General features: G+C 35.4%; 1 protein-coding gene across 2 annotated transcripts in view; it reads left to right on the top strand.

Moving 5' to 3' along the window:
• The window catches only part of DNAJC1 (DnaJ heat shock protein family (Hsp40) member C1), a 246,822-nt gene that overhangs the window by 83,172 nt on the left and 141,420 nt on the right, over window positions 1-22,230 (top strand). For both annotated transcript variants that reach the window (XM_003821385.5, XM_063607289.1), the window contains exons 5-7: window positions 835-932; window positions 1,892-1,985; window positions 16,312-16,402. In XM_003821385.5, the coding sequence (XP_003821433.3) occupies window positions 835-932; window positions 1,892-1,985; window positions 16,312-16,402 (283 nt within the window). The remainder of the gene's footprint in view (window positions 1-834; window positions 933-1,891; window positions 1,986-16,311; window positions 16,403-22,230) is intronic.

Below are 22,230 nucleotides of genomic sequence, written 5' to 3'. Positions count from 1 at the left end.
CCTTAATTTTATATGGAATTTTGGACATTTATTTTTCAACTGATGAAAATTTCTGTTTCTCTCTGTATACTTCTCATTCTAATAGTTTTATACTCAATGTTTGACATATTTCTAAGTCAAGAAGAACCCATGAAATAAGAAAATATTCTTCTTTTAAAAAATGTGGCACTTAAATTTGTTATAAAACTTTGTGAAAGCCCAAATATCTAGCTGGGAATTAGAAGGTAGAGCCATGTTTTCATTATCACCTTCCAAATAGAAATATTTTTTATTTAAGACTGATTTTAGATTTTTTTGTGTCATAGGCCTTTATATAATGAATGTTTACTTTTAAAATGTTTTAAGTAAATAAATAAAATTGGAAATGAATATAATATTCTAACTTCAATTGGTTAAAAAAATTATTACACTTTTCTTGGTTTAATATGCTACTCTATAGTTTATTCTTTGGGTTTTTATTTATATGTTAAAGATAATCAAACATATTTATCAGTATTCATGAATTAGCATCTGTTTACTCATTCCTTTTGAAGTGACATTATTAAAGTTGGATGAATGAGAAAAAGTGAGTTGAATGCTTTCTCTTCTTAGAAAACTTTGATTGCTATGGAGATGCACATGACTGACAGTCCTGAACTTCATGTGTGTTTAAGGCCTGGATACCATGGCAACAGTTATTGTGAAAGATTGATGATTTTACTTAATCATGTTGGACCCTACATACATTTGCATAAATGTTCCTCTGTAATGTTTACCCTTCACAGAAGAGCCTAGATAACATTTGAAGTGTACATGTTAATGATAACCTGTAACCATAATTCTTTCCACATTAAGGATGAACTACTAAGTAGAAAAAAGAGAGAAAAGAAAAAAAAGACTGGCAGCAAGAGTGTGGATGTATCAAAACTCGGTGCTTCAGAAAAAAATGAAAGGTGAGAGCATATAAAAATACTTTATAATTTGAAGCTGTTTTAAAATAAATCTTTAATATGATTCAACTTCATATGTATGTCTATTTACATGTGCTCTCATTTATATCTGTGGTAGTCTTATAAAAGACTAATAATGTGCCATTGTTTATGAGACAAGTTCTAATCTTAAGCAAAATGTCTTCAGGTTTTTTCCCCCATATAAAGTGTGAATATATATTTAAATAATCCCTCAAATTCTTCTAGTTTGAAATTTTTATACTGAACTTTAGAAACAAAGTACTATTAGACGGACCTATCACTTAGCTCAGGAGTGACAGTATGTAGAGAGGCAGTGATATGCAGTACACTCAAAAAGATACCACCATTTCTTCTGTTGATTCATAGAAAGGAATAAAGGGTTTAAATAGTTCACACAGCAGGGCATGAACTGGGATCAATGTGGGATGGAGATCAGAGACTATTCTGCCTGTCATCTATTCTGATGACATCAGTGAGTAATGCTTCAGTGAACTGCAAATGACATTAATTTTTATGTATTGGTTTGTTTATGCTACAGTCTTCATATCTGGTTGTCAGCACTTGGGAACACTCTGATGATGGTTAGTTTTTTATAGCTGAAGTAATCATAAGGCTTAAGAATTCGTTGTACAAAAGTGATGAAAAGCCCAGGTTAGAAAGAAGGCTTTTGTTTATCTTTGTAACTTGATTAGGAACCTCCTTCCCCAAAATCTTAGCCTAGATTGTCTTACATGCTACATATATTGCATTTGTTGTGACTACTGTATTTCATGATAGAGTAAGTCAGTTATAAATATTTCAGTGCATACTTTCTTCATTTTTTTTGTTGAAGTAGCCATTCACAAAAGAATTCATGATCTTTATAGAATTATTTTGCCTCCCAACTTTCTCTGTATATTCCTCATATGTTGCATGGTGTTCTTTTTTCTCCCTCCCTTTAGATTGCTGATGAAACCACAGTGGCATGATTTGCTTCCATGCAAACTGGGGATTTGGTTTTGCCTTACACTAAAAGCATTACCTCACCTCATCCAGGTAAAATGTACCTCTTTTATATAACATTAGATCTTTTATTTTTAATCACTCATGAAATAATTTATGCCCATGTCGGCTCTCTGAATGCTGATATGCAGTGGATGCTTTATAATGTTGATTGAGTAGGATTTTTATAAGTTAAACCTAATTTAGATAATTCTAAGATAATTTAGATATGTTTCTGTAATTATCTTTTATAATGGTTTTAGATCACCTTAGAGTCCCAAGATGCTAGAAAAAGAAAAAAACATACTATCTTTAGTACAGAGATAAAAGCAATAAAAATTTAATCCACTGTTATCATTAAAAGCATAACCAGTAAAAAGGAACAGTATTCAAGTAACTTGCCACCCATTATTTTAATAGCATTTAAGTACATAGTGTTAAAAAAAAGAAAAACCAAACTTTACATGAACATCTGTATAATTGTACCAAAATATATATTGCTTTCCATTTTATTTGCAAATTTAAGAGGAGTGAGGACATTTTGTCTTATACAGGTAATGAGTTTCTGTTTCTGTTTAGTCTTGATTAAATAATAAAATGTGGATATGTATCATATTTAGATGTCAGTTTCTTTTATTTTTTTGCATTTAGTATACCAAAGCATATTTTATTAAATTATTGCTTTGTTAATTTTGATTTTTGCATCAGGTTTGAAAATCCCCAACACATAAATATTTGAAAGTAAATAAAACACTTTTTGGTGTACAGATTTTGAGGTTGAGATTGTAATTTATTGGAGAGAAATGTTTTATTTTAGAAAATAAGTGTTTATAATCTAGAGGACCAGATAATATTCTAATTCAGTTCTACCCACTTTGTAGTTATATATTAGAGCTATTTTTCCTGATTTTTTAAGGAAGCTAATGACTACAACTTCTGCATTTTCCTTTATTTTTCTCATAATGAAAATTTTATATTTAAAGGGGATATTGAACCAAAATACTAGTGTGCTTCTTTTTATCCTTTGAGAAATTACCAGTTCTTCCATCAAAATAATTCATCTTAATAGTTATTGCTTATAGAATCTTATATTTTGTTTACAGTTAATAGAGAAAAATTACAGTATTTTGGTAATTTAAAAGGTTTATTTTTAAGTTGTTTAGCGTGTTATATTGTTTGCTTGAAAAAATACTCTGCAATGTTTGTATGCTGTCTGTAAGACTTAATGAGGGAGGGAAAGTCTTTATCACACTGGTATGTTTATGAGAAAATGAGACAGAAAAATATTTTTAGGGCAGATTTTCTTATTTTTTGAAGTCTGATTATTTTTTGCCAACTTTAGAATCCATGCAATAGGCAAACCAGAATATAGATGAGTTAAAAAGTATATTCATGAGGCAGTATAAATAGAATATTACATAATATATCAATATTAAACACTTCTTTGTAATTTTAATCTAATTTGAAATAAAATTTATTTGGTAAAATTAACATATTTCTTGTTTAGCATGCAGGGTAATTTGCCAGACTAGAACCAACATATTATTATGGCTTAGATTTATAATTTACTTTAAAATACTTGCCTGTGATAGCTGTTAATTCATGTAATAGATTGATTGTTTTGCCTCATCATAAATTTGTAGAAAATATACAAAAATGAGGAATTTTATAGAAATTCAAAAATAAATAATGTAGAAAATATACCAAAATGAGGAATTTTACAGAAACTTTTTAGTTTCTTTAGAAACTCTGCTTTTTTTAACTGATCACTTTGAATTTTAAAGTTTTTACTTACTTGATGGTATCTGCTGGCCTTTCGGTTTTGAGATGCTAGGCATTAGGGTTCCATGACCTTTTAAATCTAATTTTTAAATTTTATTCTAATTATTTCTTCTTGATAAATGGATTTCAAGAAGAAAATTAAGATGATTTTCCTTTTTAAAGGAAATATTTGATATTTTTATTCTGCTGTGGGGACCTTAGATTAGTGTTTCTAGTGGTCACTAACAAAATAATGTAATGCAGTAGACTCTTTCAAATATATATTATAATACTTTAGAAAGTACTTTAGATTGATAAACATTGCTTATGAAATACATTAGCAAAACAATACTGATCAGTTGCTCTCAGGATTAGATTTTTGTCTGCTTTTTGTTTTGTAGTATGTGATGACCTTTGTATTAATTTTAGATCTTCTTAAATAAGATATTTATGAAATTTACAACGAATCTTTTTCACCCGAAGTTATCTGGATTGATAATTGGAACAGTGGTCAAAAAAGAGCCCTGTTAAGGCTCTAAGAATAAAAAATGATAGGTACAACCTTAAACTTTTAAAACGTGTACTTTATGTACCACTCTTGTGATATAGGACCATTGTTTTTTTATTTTTATTTTCATTTTTTTTTTTGAGATGGAGTCTCGCTCTGTCACCCAGGCTGGAGTGCAGTGGTGCAATCTCAGCTCACTGCAACCTCTGCCTCCCAGGTTCAAGCAATTCTCCTGCCTCAGCCTTCCAAGTAGTTGGGACTACAGGTGCCCGCCACCAGGCCCGGCTAATTTTTTGTATTTTTAGTAGAGATGGGGTTTCACTGTGTTAGCCAGGATGGTCTCGATCTCCTGATCTCATGATCCGCCCACCTCAGCCAAAGTGCTGAGATTATAGGCGTGAGCCACTGCACCTGGCCATTGTTTTATTTTTAAATAAGAGTCCACTGATTGAAGTTTCTTGTACTCTTTCTGGCATAAACTATACCGATAATCTTGCTTTCTTTAAAGAAGAGTCAAACTAGAGTCTTGTGAAACAGTGTAATTGTATAATCTTTGTAGATATATATGGTTTTCTCCAAGTCTTTCATAATTGGCTTTCTGACATCTAGTTAACTTCATTTTAATTTAATTTAATTTAATTTTTATTTTTTAGAGACAGGGTCTTGCCATGTTGCTCAGGCTGGCCTCATACTCCTGGGCTCAAGTGATCCCCCCACCTCAGCCTTCCAAGTAGCTGGGACTATAGGCACATACCTCCAAGCCAGACTTTTTTTTTTTTTGGGGGGGAGATGGGGGTACCCTAGGTGGGACATTAAAACAGCATTTTTAACAACTCTTATTTTGAGCTTGCCAAAGCATTCAACTTGGTTTTCATAGAAACAATTCTTATTTCTTACTCATATCTCATCCTTTTTTAGATGGTAATTAATTGAATCATGTAATTAGAATAACAAGTATAACTACCACTAGGAGGTTTAAGACTTAACACAAGCAGCTCTTATAAGTATACAGTAAATTAGTTAAGCACATGTAAGTTAAGAGAGTTTTACTTTTGGCGTAAATTCCTTGAATTTTATGAAAAGTTAATTAAAACTGAGCTGCAAATATTTGATGTCTGTATATAGCTATTGGTTAAGAAGCAGGGTCCAAGCTAAAAGTGGGAGATTCAGAGGCTTCCAGCAAGTGACCTTTACACTGGCAGAATCTGTACCCAAATCTTGTCATAGCAATAGTTCTTCATTTTAATTTCTTTCCTTCCCATTCGTCCTCTAAATACCCATTCCTTTGCTACGCTTCACATACATAAGGTCGTCTGGTAGGATTGGGAAAGTGGCATTTCTGGCTCACTTGTGCTCCCAAGTTCGCTTTTATTACTTAGCATCTAAGAGCCCTAAGAAAACTCCTGTTGCCTGCTTAGTATACCTAAATTATTTTCTATTTCCTCCCAAACAAAATTACAAATGCAAATAATTATTTCCACATTTGATTCGTAAGACGTCTTTTGGTCAGATGTTTAGAAAGACAGTTCAGCCAGTTCAATAAAAAGATATTAAATGTATATCAGGACAAAGCACTACTAGGGACTACAGAGATAAATATGCCTTCTCTAGGACCTTAATGTTAGGTAGCAGTTATAACACATGAATTTAAATAACCATTCTACAATACGGTATATATGCTTCACATTTTAGTATGAACAGTGACTTCTGTAGATAGTTAGAGAAGTAAGGTTGTCTCTATTTGGGATAACCAAAGAAAACTAAAAAGAGTAAACACTTGAACTGAGTATTGAAAGATGAATACACACTTAACAGCTAAGTGCCCACTTTGTATACTAGGTGGTATACAAAGATAATTTTGTAGATGCAGTACTTCCCATAAAATCATACTGTGTTAAGGCTAAAAGCATCCTGAGGAAAACATTATACAACAGCCTTTTTTTAAAGAGGGTATCATGCAGCCCATTACTGTCTTCTCAGACTGTATTCCAGGTCTGTAGATTCTGAGTATATCTATTTAGGAATTTATATTATAACAGGTAAATCTGATATGACAAGTCTAAAAAGAATATTTAGACAGAATAAAGTTAACTGATAAGACAACAAAGTGTTTCTTTGATTACACACACATCTGTGAAAGATCTGTGTACATTGTTAGGAATGGTAGAAATAAAGTACATAAGGACTGTGAAATCAGCAGAAAATAAATGAAGTGGTTCTGTGATTAGGCAAGATAGAGGTAAAAGTATCTCTTTGATAGTTCCCCTTGCTTCTTTGAAAAGGTCCTTATTACCTCCAGAGCACTGGATTTTGTTCCTTTCCTTTGCTCTGAGAAGGATATTGGGAGAATTACAAGAATTGATAGAAGAACAAAGCCAAAGAGTGAAAAGCTATTATACTTAGTGGATGTTAAACATTTGATAATATTAAATTAATATCAGACATTTCCCAAGTGGGTCAGTATTCAAGGACAAGATGCATGGATATTTCTATATTTAGTCAAATGTACGCCCCATGTAATCTACATAGGCAGAAAAGGTAAAAGTCAAGTGAGAAATTACAGGAAAAGAATATGGTGTTTGTAAATTGATGAATGAATGGAAGGCTGGTGTGTGTGTGTTTAGAGAGATGAGAGAACACTGGAGAGGAGTGAAATGGATGACTACATACAAGGAAGCAGGGGGAGCTTCAGGAAGTGTGTTGAGATAGCTAACAAAGCAAGTAGAGTGATCCCCAGAAGACGTGGGTATGAGTTAGTATATAACAAGGAACTTGGACTGTATCAACAGAGGGCTTAAATCCTTTGAGGCAAGAATTTAATTGTAACATTTAAAATATAGCTCCCGTGACACTTTGACATCTTACCAGTCTGTTTCTGCTCTCCTGGTGGGTTTGAAGAAAGTACACATTCTCTTGGAATCTGACAAAAACCAGTCTTCTTTGTTGGTTGTGTTCGGCTTGTAACCCCAGGAAATTTTTGTAACCTCCAAAATGCCCTTCTTGGGTATTTTTAAATTGATCATATGTTCTGTAACCTGGAAAATAGCAAGTAGTTGGTGACATATAATCAGTGCTCTGTGCATATTTTCAATTTAGCTGTTATAACTTAGTTTATTTTCGCAACTGTTTCAGAACCTTAAATATTTGGGCCCATAATAATTTAGATTGTTCAGACCATCAGTTTCTCTCATAAAATCAGGAAGTGCCACATATCCCAAGTGATTACCAGTCTAAATCATAGACACAGTTCTCTGCATTTTCTGAGATCAAACAGGTCTTCAGCAGTCAGAACTTAATTTGCTTGAGAATTTGTTTGATTTTTCTAGGAATTCACCATTCAAGTTTCTCTCTGACTCATATATTACATTTCTCGGTAGCATAATTTATAAAATATAAAGCTCATTTGGTTGTGCATTGCCTAAAGTTGTAAATTTTTTACCTTTTTAAGTTCCAGTCCCATCTTTTCTCATTACTAAGCAGATCTAACAAGAACACCAGTCAAATAAAAATTGTCATAGGAAGTTTCCAGCATGCATATCCACACCCCCATCAGGATGTATAGGTTGCCTAGGAGTAGTGGCTGAGAAAATAGAGGAATCTTCTCTGTACAGCTCTGGCTTTTACCTAAAAAAAAAAAAAAGTTGCCTAAGAGTAAAGGGAGTACTATACTTTATAGAACTGTCTATAAATGGAAGCATCCTCCCTCCCAAGAAGCTGCTTCTCCCATGGAGACTACAACTGTGGACAAGCCTGGAGGTCACCCTCCCTGACAATTAGGGCCCTTCCTTTCTAGCCCCTTTGCTTCTGCTTGCTAGGACTCTGTCAGAAACCAAACAGAACATTCACAGCTAATTAGCAGGAAAAAAAGCTTCTAAAAGGCTATGAGGCATTTGTTTCAAGCTGAGTCGCCTGCCCTTCTACTTAGAGTTAAACAGATTTTCCAAGGGATGAGGCAGCTTGCTTTTAATACTCTAAAACTTTTTAAAACTTTTCAGACACACACACATACAGAAACCTGACACAGGAAATACATAAACAAATGAAAATAGATGGAGAAGTTCATCTGAATTTTTATAAGCTGAAACTACTGCTACAGGACAAAGGGATACAGGCAAACTGGAATGACCTTACAACATAAGACAGAGATTCCTTACTTCCACCCTCTGAAAGTAAATCCTTGCATCTTATGCAAGTACTCAGAGATCCAAAGACAGACTATAGAGTTTTGTAAGTTATTGCTAGATGTAGAAAAGATAAAAAGCCACAAAATGTTAGGTAGGATGTTAGCAACATATAGTCTCATCAATTCCATATTTTATAGATGAAAATACTTAAGACTCAAATTGGTGAAACAATTTCCCCAAAGTGACACAACTAGTTAATGGTAGAAATGAAACTGAAAGCAGATGAAAATAAATATTAAAATATAAGAAAAAAATACATAAGAAAAATAAAAACTAAAAAAGAATAAATTTCGCCCCGGGTAGATAACTAGAACTTTATAGTATAAGCTGTGTAATCTTAAACTCCCTGTCAGAATGTTCAGGCTGATTATAATTACACATTTTCCTCAGCTTATCGATTGCATCCTGATAAGCCCATCATAAGGAGAAAATACCCTAAGTTGCAAATACATTAAATATACCTAACCTCCGGAAACTCATAGCTTAGCCTAGCCTACCGCTCAGAACACTTACGTTTAGCCCACAGTTGGGTAAAATAATCTAATACAAAGCCTATTTTATTTTTAAAAAGCGCTGAATATCCCATGTAATTTACTGAATACTGTACTGAAAGAAAAAACAAACAGAATGATTATATAGACCCTGGAAGTATGGTTTCTACTGAATGCATATCACTATCTCACCATCATAAAATGGAAAAGTTGTTCTGTTAAACCATCATTAAGTTGGGGACATCTGTAGGACATAAGTTGTAGGATTCTTACATTGAGTTAGGGCTGAATAAATGGCTTCTACAGTCTCTTCTATCTCTTGGAACAAATGGAAAAAATAGTTTTTAGGCTGTGCATCTCCTTGAATATTACAGTCTCAGACCAGAGGAAGACAGTAGCTTCTGGTTTTCTGTTTTATTTTTATTACTTTTTGTGGATTTAGTCTTATTATAGTTCTGTACAGAAATTTTGACTCTTATCAAGATGTACAATTTTACAGTTTTTCTATATTTTTCATTGTAATTTTATTGCATATTATATGTAATTCTGAGATTATAGTATAAGTCAATGGGAGAACAAAACAATATAGAGCATTTGATTTTGTGGGCAGATTTTCAGAAATGTACTTATGGTATTTTCCTATATTGAAGGTTATTTCTAAGCCTCAAACGAAAGAGAAGATTTGGGCTATCAAACAATGAAAAAGAAATAGAACATCCTCTATATTGTTTCTAGGTATCCTTCCTCATAGCTCTTCCACGTTCCTTATTCCCATCAGGACAGGTGGTATTTCCCTGCTCCTACCACTGTAAATCAATGCCTGCCCCGCCTGCCCGCCTGCCCGCCTTCCTTCCTTCCTTCCTTCCTCCCTTCCTTTCTCTCTCTTTCTTTCTCTTTTTCTCTTTCTCTTTCTTTCTCCCTCTCTCCCTCTTTCTCTCTTCCCCCCCTCATTCTTTCTCTCTCTCTTCTTTGTCTCTTTCTCTCTCTCCATCTCTCTCTTTCTTTCTTCCTTTCTTTCCTTCCTTTCCTTCCTCCTCTCCTCTCCTTCCTTTCTTTCCTGTCTTTTCTTGTTCTGGGGTACATGTGCAGAATTTACAGGTTTGTTACATAGGGAAACGTGTGCCATGGTGGTTTGCTTAATACCCATCACCTAGGTATTAAGCCCCATATGCATTATTAACTATTTATCCTGAAGCTCTCCCTCTTCCCGCCCCACCACAGGCCCCGATGTGTGTTATTCCCCTTCTTGTGTCCATCTATTCTCATTTTTCAGCTCCCACTTATGAGTGAGAACATGCAGTGTTTGGTTTTCTGTTAGTTTAATGCCCTTGTTTCTTAAGCTTTTCTTTGGATTGCTTAATATGTTGATGTTTATATGGAGAGATAAAAGTAAACCAAAACATTATAAACAGTGCCACCTTAGCATGTTCTCTTATCACTTAATGAACTATGTCAAGAATGTTAAAGGATGTCCGGGCGCGGTGGCTCACACCAGCACTTTGGGAGGCCAAGGTGGGCGGATCACCAGAGATCAAGAGTTCGAGACCAGCCTGGACAACATTGTGAAACGCCATCTTACTAAAAATATAAATATTAGCCGAGTGTGGTGGCAGGCACCTGTAGTCCCAGCTATTTGGGAGACTGAGGCAGGAGAATCACTTGAACCCAGAAGGTGGAGGTTGCAGTGAGCCGAGATCTTGCCACTCCACTCCAGCCTGGGTGACAGAGCAAGACTCCATCTGAAAAAGAAAAAAAAAAAAGTTTTATGTAAGGATATTCCCTATCTCACAGCTTACTAATCTTGGAAATATTGTATCTTCAGGCTTAACTAAATTATCATCATTATGAAGCCTTCCTTCATCAGGCCAACTGAAAAATTCTCATTGTATGTTCTCCATACTAACTTTACAGCATTTACTATTTGTATTAATCACAGTAGACTGATAGACCTTAGTCTGTTTCTGGCATATACCTCATGTCTGTCACTGGTTGATAGGAAAGTGGGCATTCTGGTCTACCTAACCATTCAGGAGCTCAGAGCAATGATGTGTTCACCATCTTCTAGCTGTATCCATCTGGAACATGTGGCCTCCTTGCTCATTATGACAAGAGGAGAGAGCTGGAGGATTTGCATGAGTTTTTCTGTGAGTTGGTTTGGAAATGACACATGATATTTCCATCCACAGCCCATCCAGAACTAGTCTTCTGACCCCCCCTAATCTTAAAAGGACAGCGGAATATGGGGAAACAGAATGTTGAGTGAGCACCACTTTCTTTGCCAGTAATTCATTCAACAAACTTTATTTATTGATTGCATTATTTACTTTGTGCTGGGGCAGGGGTAGGGGGTGAAAGACAACAATTCCTGTTCTCACAGAGCTTATATTCTATATTCCATATTTTAGTTAATATTTATAGTTATTTTTACATATTCCTTAAGGGAAACTGTTGTATCTTATGTAATCACCACATATCCTAATAATGTACAATACATATAATAATGGTTCAATAAATAAGCATAAATATCCCTGTTTAATGTCTTCTTGTGCAGGAGCCTATGCTCTATAATTACGTACAAAGAACACTCATACATTATTTAAGTTAGCCATAGTTTAAGTGTAAAACCTGTCCCCTGTTTGATGTCTATGCAGGCAGGTTTTGAGCTCTTCAGGAAATCTTAAATATTGTCCAGGGGCGGTGGCTTACGCCTGTAATCCCAGCACTTTGGGAGGCTGAAGCGGGCAGATCACCTGAGGCCAGGAGTTCAAGACCAGCCTGGCCAACATGGCAAAACCCCGTCTCTACTAAAAAATACAAAAATTAGCCAGACGTGGTGGTGGGCACCTGTTATCCCAGCTACTTGGGAGGCTGAGGCAGGGATAATTGCTTAAACCCGGGAGGCGGAGGTTGCAGTGAGCTGAGATCATGTCACTGCACTCCAGCCTGGGCGACACAGCGAGACTCTGTCTTGGGGAAAAAAAAAAAAAAGAAAGAAATTTTAAGTACTAATACAGTTGCTTCTAGAATAAAAACTTTTGCTCATGGTTCCATTCATAAGGATTATAAACTCCTTGAGAATAGGAGTTCTTTCTGTTTGGAAAAATGTAAACTCCATAATTTTAATACAGTATTATGAGGCAGGCAGTTCAGAGCCCTAATCAATTGAAGTAAGCATTTAATTATTCATTAAATATTTATTAAGCTTCTGTAAGTGCCAGGCAGTGTACTAGGGCTATAAGGATGGATTAGAAGTTTATATCCCCAGGAAATCTAACTTTCTGTGTAGGTAAACTGGAGTTTACTCTGGACCCAAATAAGTTTTTGTGCTTATTTTTCCCATTAAACGATTTTATTATAATTTTATTCACTTGAATTCGCCCCCCTCCATGAAAAATGGGAGGGAAAAAAGGTTGAAAACAATTTATCTTATTCATCCTCTTTTAAATGCTTGGATTCAGAAGCATACCTTACAGAATAGCCATACCTTAGAACATACCTTAAAGAATAGCCACCTGGTTTCTTCTTGAATACTATCTCCAAAATCAGTCTATTTCATTTTCAGGTAATTTTAATTATTAGGAAATTCTTATATATATATATATATATAAATAAATATTTTATATATAATATATTATATATATTTTATATAATATATTATATATTTTATATATAATATATTATATATATTTTATATATAATATATTATATATTATATATATAATATATTATATATATTTTATATATAATATATTATATATATTTTATATATAATATATATATTTTATATATAATATATATATTTTATATATTATATATAATATCTTATATATATTTGATATATAATATCTTATATATATTTTATATATAATATCTTATATATATTTTATATATAATATCTTATATATATTTTATATATAATATCTTATATATATTTTATATATAATATCTTATATATATTTTATATATTATATCTTATATATATTTTATATATTATATCTTTATATATTATATTATATATTATATCTTTATATATATTATTATATATATTTCATATATATTTCATATATTTGAGACAGAGTCTCACTCTGTGGCCCATGCTGGAGTTCAGTGGTGTGATCTTGGCTCACTGCAACCTCCGCCTCCCAGGTTCAAGCAATTCTCTTGCCTCAGCCTCCTGAGTAGCGGGGATTACAGGTGCCTGCCACCACACCTGGCTAATTTTTTGTATTTTTAGTACACGTGGGGCTTCACCATGTTGGCCAGGCTAGTCTTGAACTCCTGCCCTCAAGTGATCCGCCCACCTTGGCTTCCCGAAGTGCTAGGATTGCAGGTGTGAGCCACCACACCTGGCTTCTTCCTCATATTGATCCAAAGTCAAAACTTTCATCTCTGGAATCATATGCAGTAGTTTACAACATTCTTGCCTGTAATAAACCTTGAGATATTGTATGGTAGTTATGAAGTTATCCCCAATCTTCTTATCTCTAATCCCTTATAAAAATAGAGTTTCAAGCTGCCTCCCTATTTAATCACTTTCTTTTTAAAGTCTATTTGTCAGTGCATCTTAAAGTGTGACACCCCAAACTATACACAGGGATGGTTGAAACAATGTAGAGTTGTTTAGTAAAGTAGAATTGCTTGAGTTCATAGATTGTTAAGGAAGTGATGTTTCCTGGAGTGGGCATATTGTAATTTGATTTCAAAGCATAGGTAAGATATGAAAAAAAAAAACATGAGGAATGTTTAAATAAATGCTTAGAAATGGAGCAAAAGGAAGATAAAAATAGTGACTGAAACTAGGGAATGTAATGAAAGTCTCAGATTAAGTAGAGTAGGTTAGGGTGATTGGGTGGATTGCAGTCCTCAGATAAGTGAGGATTTGGATTAAATGTGTATTTCAAAGAGGAAGTTTTAGTGGGATTATGTCCCATAGCAGGAAGAAGAAACATTAACAGGGAAAATGTTCAAATTTGGCAGGACTACTAGGGAGAGGTTGCTATTATACAGCAAAATGAAGTGAGAAGGATGCAATTAAAAAGGTCACATAAGCAAGAAGATACAGGATTTGGCAGGGGAATTTTGGTGAAGTATGAAGCACAAAACTCATCCTTTGTGTTGGAAAACAAGATCCTTGTCAAATTGGTAGAAGTAATAATAAAAATAGCTAACATACATATAAGGCCTAACTATGTAGAAGATATCATTCTAACTGTTTCCCAGGTATTAACACATTTAATCTTCATAACAGTCCTATAAGTTAGGTACTTTTGTTATCCCCATTTTATGGATGAGAAAATGGACCCACAGAGAAGTAAAATAATTTGCTGAATGTCACATAGCTAGTAAGATGGCAGAGCTGAGATCTTAATTCAGCTCCAATTAGTCTGGCTCCAAATCTGTCCTCTTAATCACCATATTTCACTGTGCTATACTGTGATGATTGATTTCAGCCTACTTTCTTTTACCTCTCATAAATAACTAATCTGTGCCCTTCTTTTCTTGCATGTGCCACATTTCCTACTCCCCTCAAGGAGCCAATGCCTTCCTGACCTTTTCTTCTTCCCTACTATTAAAACCTACTCTGTGGAAAGAAGCTAATAAGCTCATTCATTCATTCACACCAAGGTATAAATGACTCATATGGCTTAATATAAAATAATACTTCTTTAGGGTTGACTTTTTTTAAGGGGGGTGGGGAATGTTAAGGGCTATAAAACCTTAACCCAAAACCCTGTTGAAACTTAAACTATATATGGGCATGGGAGGGTGAGTAAGTTGGTTGCATGGCCATCTGTGCTCTTCCAGTAGTACCATTGTTTACCTGGCCTAGGGCTTGTGTGAATCCTCATAGAAATGAAGTAGGAACATAAAAGTGGGGATGAAAAGAATTAAGGGATCTTTTACTATATTAACAATACATCTGTATTGTATTGATTCAATGATTTTAGGAATACCAAATTCTTATTAGGTGGAGGAGTTCTGATAGAACCCCAAGAGACACAGACCCCTAGGAAAAAGCTTTAATTTGGACACAGTCATAGACGAAAAGAGTTTCTAGGGTTTAAGTATTTATGTATTTACATCTGAGTCAAAGTAGTGTCAAAGATTTTGTTCCTTTATTTCTTGCAGAAATAAAGCTCTCTCAGATGGGTCTATGATTTATCTGCTCTAGGAATCTTATGGTCTGAGAATGTTACCCTAGAGTTATTCTTGAAACCCTTCTTTTTCTTATTTCACCTTAGTTAGTCATCAGGCCCCTTCATTTCTTGCTTTATTAGGTTTCTCACATATTTCAGTCTAGTTCAATTTGGTAAATACTTATTGAGTACCTGCTTTATGGCAGATACTGTGCTCTGGGCATGTAAGTATCCCTTTCTCAATTTCTCATCTGGAAGAGAATATAACATGATACAAGCAGTTATAGACATGTTTAAATATAGAAGTAGTGTACAAGGGAGAAGTACACTGCCAGAGAAGGTCAGAAAAACTTGCAAAGGAGATGGGGCTTGAATGGGTTTTCAAGGATTAATAAGAGTTCATCAGAATAATGCCAGGGAAGTACAATATTGTAGCCAGAGGGCAAAGCAATTGCACAGACATGGAAGCACAGTGTGGGCTGGCAGCTGTTAATACAAGTGGTATTCCTATAGACTATCTGAGGTTTGAGCCAAGGAGTGTGGTAAAAGATCTGTTTTGCTTATTTTCATTGTCGGGATCTCATATGCCTAGAGCATCAGCTTGTTTATTTTTATGTATGTCATTATTTAAGACCTAGTTTTTTTTTTTTTTTTGGTACACCACTAAAGCCTTACCTGTGTGCCACTCATTGAGACTTCAGTCACTGTATCTTGACACCTAAGTATATGTATGCAGTATGTGTCCTCAGTCCTCAATCCTCAAGACTTCATGGTAATGGTTTTTATACTCGTCTCTAAGGGTGGTAAAAGGAGGAGTGGCACCTTTCACTTTTATATACATGCTCATATAAGTTTTATAATCAGATTCGAAAATAATTTTGAATATCTATTGTAGTTAAAGGGCTAATATGAAAATAGCAGTAGTACTTTGTTAGTCACAGTAATATAATTTACTGTGCCAAATCAGTTCAGCAAATGAGTTTTTCTGCTCTCTGTATATGCAACAGTATATTATGAAAATAGCATACAATGGAAGAAAACAGGAAGAGGATACCTCCTTTCCATATCTGAGAGAAAAAATAGTTTAAAATTATACTCATAAAATTTCTCATTGTAACTGGCTCTCCAGGAGAGAAAAATCATAGAGAAATGTTTAATTTCTGCTCATCATAAAATTTGAAAACAAAAAGAAAGCCTACTTATAAAATGAATATAATGCTTTAAAGTTAAGTTACATGGAAAATAGTATTGAAGCACACTGATTTTTATGTTAATTTATGTATAACTTTTTTTTTTAAGGATGCTGGGCAGTTTTATGCTAAATATAAAGAAACAAGATCGAAGGAAAAGGCAGATGCACTGACTAGAACTGAACTTGAAACACTTCAAAGTGAGTTTTAAACATTAGTGTTTTAACAATGTCATATAAAATTATTTAAATGTGAATTATCTTTTAAATTCAGCAGTAATTAAATTTTCTGGTTTTCTTTTTTTTTTTTTTCCCACTCCCTAGTGGAGTCACTTGTACTTAATGTATTTGACATGGAACATCCTACATTATAGCATTACTTTACCACCCAAAGTTTGATATCAGAAGGAAGGATAAAATCAGCTTGAGTCATGTAACTCCTCAAATCTGGGGGCATCCAAAGTCTGCAAAGCCCTAAAATACTTCAGTACTGTAATTACAGTTGATATTTAGTGCTAGTTTAACCAGTTAATCACCCACCTTTCTGTGTAACAGTTGTAGTTAGGAAACCTGAAAATACCAATGATTTTTGTTTTGAAAGTTTTTGTTTCATTTGCAATATTGTTATATAGCATGAACAACTTTGTATAAATTATCAGTATGTTGAAAAGAAATCTTCCATTGAACACAAAGACAGTTCTTGCTGATTTTAGGAAAAGTTGAACATATTATGTAAAAAGGTATTTTCTCAGCCGCAGTCCTTTTGTCTATTTTTGCCTTATCTACATCTTGGCTCCCACACATATATACTGTGTCTCTTTGCATTTCTTTATTTTTATTCCAAGCACTTAATACTACTTTAATTTATATATTAGTTTTGTTTACTATCTGATTTCCAACCCCCCACCCCCAGTAGAATGTAAGCTCCATGAGGGTAAGGACTTTATCTGTTTTGTTCACTGTTGTGTCCCAGGTTGTAGGGATTTGGGTGTGGTCATTTTAGGGGGTCATTTTTCAGTCTATCACAATCCTTCAGGTGTCTGGACAGCTTTAGAACAGAGACTGTTCATCTCTGTGTCTGTAGCATCAAACAGGGTCCTGGCACATAATAAATGTTCAGTAAATGGATAGATGTATGAATTCATGTAATGCCATGAATATCAATGAGCATCCACTGAGCACCTAGCCATGTAAAACACCATCTCAAGAAGCACATAATTTAATTCAAAAAGTTTCAATACTTACAAATACAAAATAATATTCAGATCAACTATATAATTGTTTAAAGTAGACTTCTGTTAAGAAGGAGTAAGAATGATAGAGGATTATTACATGCCAAGGTTGACATATGTGTTAAGAAGTAGGAGTGTGCAAATGAAACTCTTGTCATTTTTATATAATTGTTATTTTAGGAAAAATTGGTACATTACAATTTCTAAGCCTTTTCAGACTAATCACAAGGAGAATAAAAATTACATTTATAAGAAAAGAGAAGAATATCGGCCAGGCGCAGTGGCTTACGCCTGTAATCCCAGCTCTTTTGGAGGCCGAGGCGGGCGGATCACCTGAGGTCAGGAGACCAGCCTAGCCAACATAAAAACCCCGTCTCTACTAAAAATACGAAAATTAGCCAGGCATGGTGGCGGACACTTGTAATCCCATCTACTTGGGAGCTGAGGCAGGAGAATCACTTGAACCTGGGAGGTGGAGGTTGCAGTAAGCCAAGATCACGCCATTGCACTCCAGCCTGGGTGACAAGAGTGAAACTCTGTCTCAAAAAAAAGAAAAAAGAAAAATATAAAATTAATCCAAAATTTACCTGTAGAGGCAACGTGAATACACTACATTTGATTGCTCTCATGGACACAGCTTATCATTTCTGTGTAATTTTTTGTTAAAAAAAAATTGTTATAATTTTGGTAGATGTGTTAGAATTATTTAATAGTAACAAGACTAAGTATATACACTACCCCTTTTGAAATTAGGTTAAACATGAAGTGTTTATCACTATACAAAAGCTCCTTTCGGAGTTAACTATTTTTCCAAAATTGTCCAATGACTTTTGTTCTGCTTAAGAGTTTGATGTAATTCTCAAACAGATTTAATAGTCTTCTCTTGGCCGGGCACAGTGGCTCACACCTGTAATCCCAGCATTTTGGGAGGCCAAGACAGGCGGATCACCACAGGTCAGGAGTTCGAGACCCACCTGGACAACATGGTGAAACCCCATCTCTATTAAAAATACAAAAATTAGCTGGGCATGGTGGTGGGCGCCTATAATCCCCACTATTCGGGAGGCTGAGGCAGGAGAATCGCCTGAACCCGGGAGGCAGACATTGCAGTGAGTCGAGATCGTACCTGGGTGACAGAGCAAGACTCCGTCTCAAAAAAAAGTCTCTTTTAATTTTGTCATTGTCTGATTATGTAAAAATCACAAACTAAAAAACATATAAATATCTGAAAGTGAAAATGTGTAACAGTCTTGTAAAACATTTGAAAATTCATCACTAGCTTATCAGTTATTGAAACTCAGAATGGAATAATACCAGAAAGCATATTAAAAACATTCCTCATACTATGCTGTGAATAATAAGATTGTTATCTTGCATGCTTCTTTTATCAGTGGTATATTTAGAAAAGGTGATGGTATCAACATTAAGAATGTTAAAGAACAGTCACATTTACTGTTAACAATGTCAGACTGTCATGTATTTTTTAATATAGTCTCTAATGGTTACATGCAAATAATATTTTAATTTTATTAACTTCATTACAGTATTCTGCATTGTATACTTTAGAATTAATACATAAAGGCCCCAAATCCCCCAATGTGCATTTCATTTGCCCCATCCTTCTTAATTTTAAAGACCATCATCAGAATATCAAGTTCATAATAACATTTCCGTCTACTTAATTGAGTAAATGCATCTCATGTAGATTAGCAATAGCTGTTTTATGCTGCCTGTTTTTCATGACCTAATTGCTAATCTGCCCTCATCTGCTTTACTGCTTAGATTGTACAGTATTCTCTGAGGGCTGCACCAGAACTACTTTGAGTAGGGTGTGATAGTCTTATTAAAATGGCATTTTAGATATGGGGGGGCAGTGAAAAGGGTGATTTCTTAAAAATAAATATCCTTCTGAGAAGTCTTTCTGTAAAAAAATTATTGATATATATTTGGGAAATTTGGGGCACTTTTTATTATAAACTTTTAATCAATTTTGTGGTTTAGGTTTAAATAAGTTGAATACTTATAAATATTAGACTTTTGAGGGTTAATGATTTTTTACACATTCTCTAATTATATGTTTTATTCTAAATTAATAAAAGAGAATTCTATGTACTAAAACAGCCCATATCGCATGAGAAAAAGACATGTTTGACTTACTTTATAAAGAAATTATAAAGGTCACAATTTGAATAGACAAGGAAAGGAAAGGATAGAAGTAAACTCGATTATTTCCTTGACCCCTTTCTTTGTACCTTGTATGATTTTAAAACAAAACCAGAATTAAATAATCAAAACTCTACTGCCAAGTACTTAATTTAAATATGGAGAAATAGTTCCCAACATTAGTTATGTTTTTCTTCTTGTTTTGTGGTCCTTGTTGCATGCCCCAGAAAGGGACTGAAGTAGGGGTGCCTCAGGGACACCCTGTAGGATGAAGCACTTAGCGAGAAAGTGGGGGGACAGAATGTGACTTTTCAGTGTGGCAGGATGAGAAAATTTAGTCACCTTCCTTAAGACTGACTAAAGGAAGAGTGATTTTCTAGAAAACTCATGTTCATGAAGAAAATAGTTGATTCAGGGGTTGGTAGGGAAGAAGGAAAAATAGATTGAGAAAGAGCAGCCACAGTTTAGGTTAGAACACTTTGCCTGTGGTAACATAGGGTGCTCACGGATGGGAATATACTCTCCGAGATAACTTATGCGGAGGCATATAACTGATCACTAGCTCCAGCATATCTGAAAACATGACCTAATAGAATCTCTGTACCTTGTGCCATTTCATATTATAAAACCTAAAATCTAATAGGAGCCCTTGTTCCAAAACAGTTTATATGTAGGCAGATAATATCTAAAGAATATAGTATTTTATCCTAGGTACTTTTACCTAGGGTACAGTATAATATCCTAGGATATTTGAATACCAATGGAAGTGTGAAATTTTAAAATCATACAACTCAAATATAAATTTACAATTCCCTTAATATTTCAAATCATAATGCTGTGTATGTACAAACTTAACGCAGTCTTAGTTTCCCCATGGCAATGATTCAGAAAATTTTTATCCAATTGAATATATAAGTGTTTATGGCTACAGATTAATTAGTCAAATTTCTTTATCTTTTTTTTTCTTTTGCTTTTTTTTTTGAGATGGAGTCTCACTCTGCCACCCAGACTCAAGTGCAGTGGCGCAATCTTGGCTCACTGCAACCTCCGCCTCCCAGGTTCAAGTGATTCTTCTGTCTCAGCCTCCCGAGTAGCTAGGATTACGGGTGTGCACCACCATGACCGGCTAATTTTTGTATTTTTAGTAGAAACGGGGTTTCACCATGTTGTCCGGGCTGGTCTCGAACTCCTGACCTCAGGTGATCCACCTGTCTCGGCCTCTCAAAGTGTTGGGATTACAGGTGTGAGCTGCTGCACCCAGCCTGTTGAAGAAAATTTCTGAAAGTAAATTTGGTGTAGCCTAAGTGTACTGTGTTTACAAAGTCTACCGTGTTACACAGTAATGTCCGAGGTCTTCACATTCACTCACCAGTCACTCACTGACATCCACAGCAACTTCCAGTCCTGGAAAGTTTCCAGCTCTGATCTCTTTCTGAGACAAAGCTCCTAGGCAGAGGGGTGGCCTCTGCGGTTCAGTAGACTCAGCTTTGAGTTCCAGCCTGCCAGTTTTGGAGAATCCAAACAGTCTGGACTAGGAGGGGTCCCCCCGCAATGCAGGATACCTATTCTACCAAAAGGCAGCCGGACTGCTTGTTCAAGTAGGTCCCTGATCCCATTCCCGTCCTCAACAGATCAGAGCTCTGTTCGTAGAACTCTGGCTGGAGTGGCTGAAGCCCCCACAGGGAGGTCCAGCCCAGTGAGGAAGAATGAATTGGGGTCCCGCTTAAAGAAGCAGTCTTGCAAGTCTTGGCAAGGCAGCTGTGCTGCATTGTGGGGGATCCTTCCTCATTTGGACTGTCTGTATACTCCAAAGCCAGCAGGTTGGAATGGCCAAGTCTGCTGAATTGCAGAGATGGCACCTGCCCCTTGCCCCAGGTCCTGTCTCAGGTAGACTCCAGCCTGTTGCTGTTGGCCAGCTGTAATTCCGAGCCCCAGTGGGTCTTAACTCGTGAGGTGCCATAGAAGTGGGGCCTGCAGAATGATGCTGCTTGTGTCCCTGGATTCAGCCCCCTTCCTAGGGATATGTACAGATGGATTGCCTGCCTTGCCAGGGATCCCAGGGCTGGAGTATGTAAAACTCTCAGCCTCTGTGTGTGCCTCAGTGGCTGCTCTGCCAAGACTCCACATAGCTCTGTGTATTGTACCCAAGGACCTCGTGGCATAGGCTCTTGAGGGGATCTCCTGATTCATGGATTGCAAAGATGTGAGAGAAGTGTGGTTTCCCAGGCGTGGTTGCAGTCACTCACTGCTTCCCTTGGCTGGGGTTGGGGGTTCCTTTAGCTTCATGCCACTCCCTGGGGGGCCATCACCCCACCCCGCTTTTCTTCATTTTCCATGGGTCAAGTAGTTTGCCTAGTCAGTCCCAATGTGAGAACCGGGATATTTCAGTTGAAGGTGCTGAATTCACTCACCCCTTTTGTTCCTCTCTCTGAGCGTTGTAGACTGCCGCTGCTTCTAATCAGCCATCTTCTTTTTTTTTTTTTAGTAAGTAGAAGGAATACTCTCTAAAGTAATGTTAGGAAGTATAGTATATTCTGGCCTGGCCAACATGGCAAAACCTCGTCATGTACTAAATATACATGTACTAAAAAATACAAAAATTATCTGGCTGTGGTAGCACATGTCTATAATGCC

Source organism: Pan paniscus, chromosome 8 (assembly GCF_029289425.2).
Source record: "Pan paniscus chromosome 8, NHGRI_mPanPan1-v2.0_pri, whole genome shotgun sequence".
Classification (NCBI taxonomy): domain Eukaryota; kingdom Metazoa; phylum Chordata; class Mammalia; order Primates; family Hominidae; genus Pan; species Pan paniscus.
Note: the sequence above shows the minus strand (reverse complement) of the source record. Positions and strands in the feature narration are given on the sequence as shown.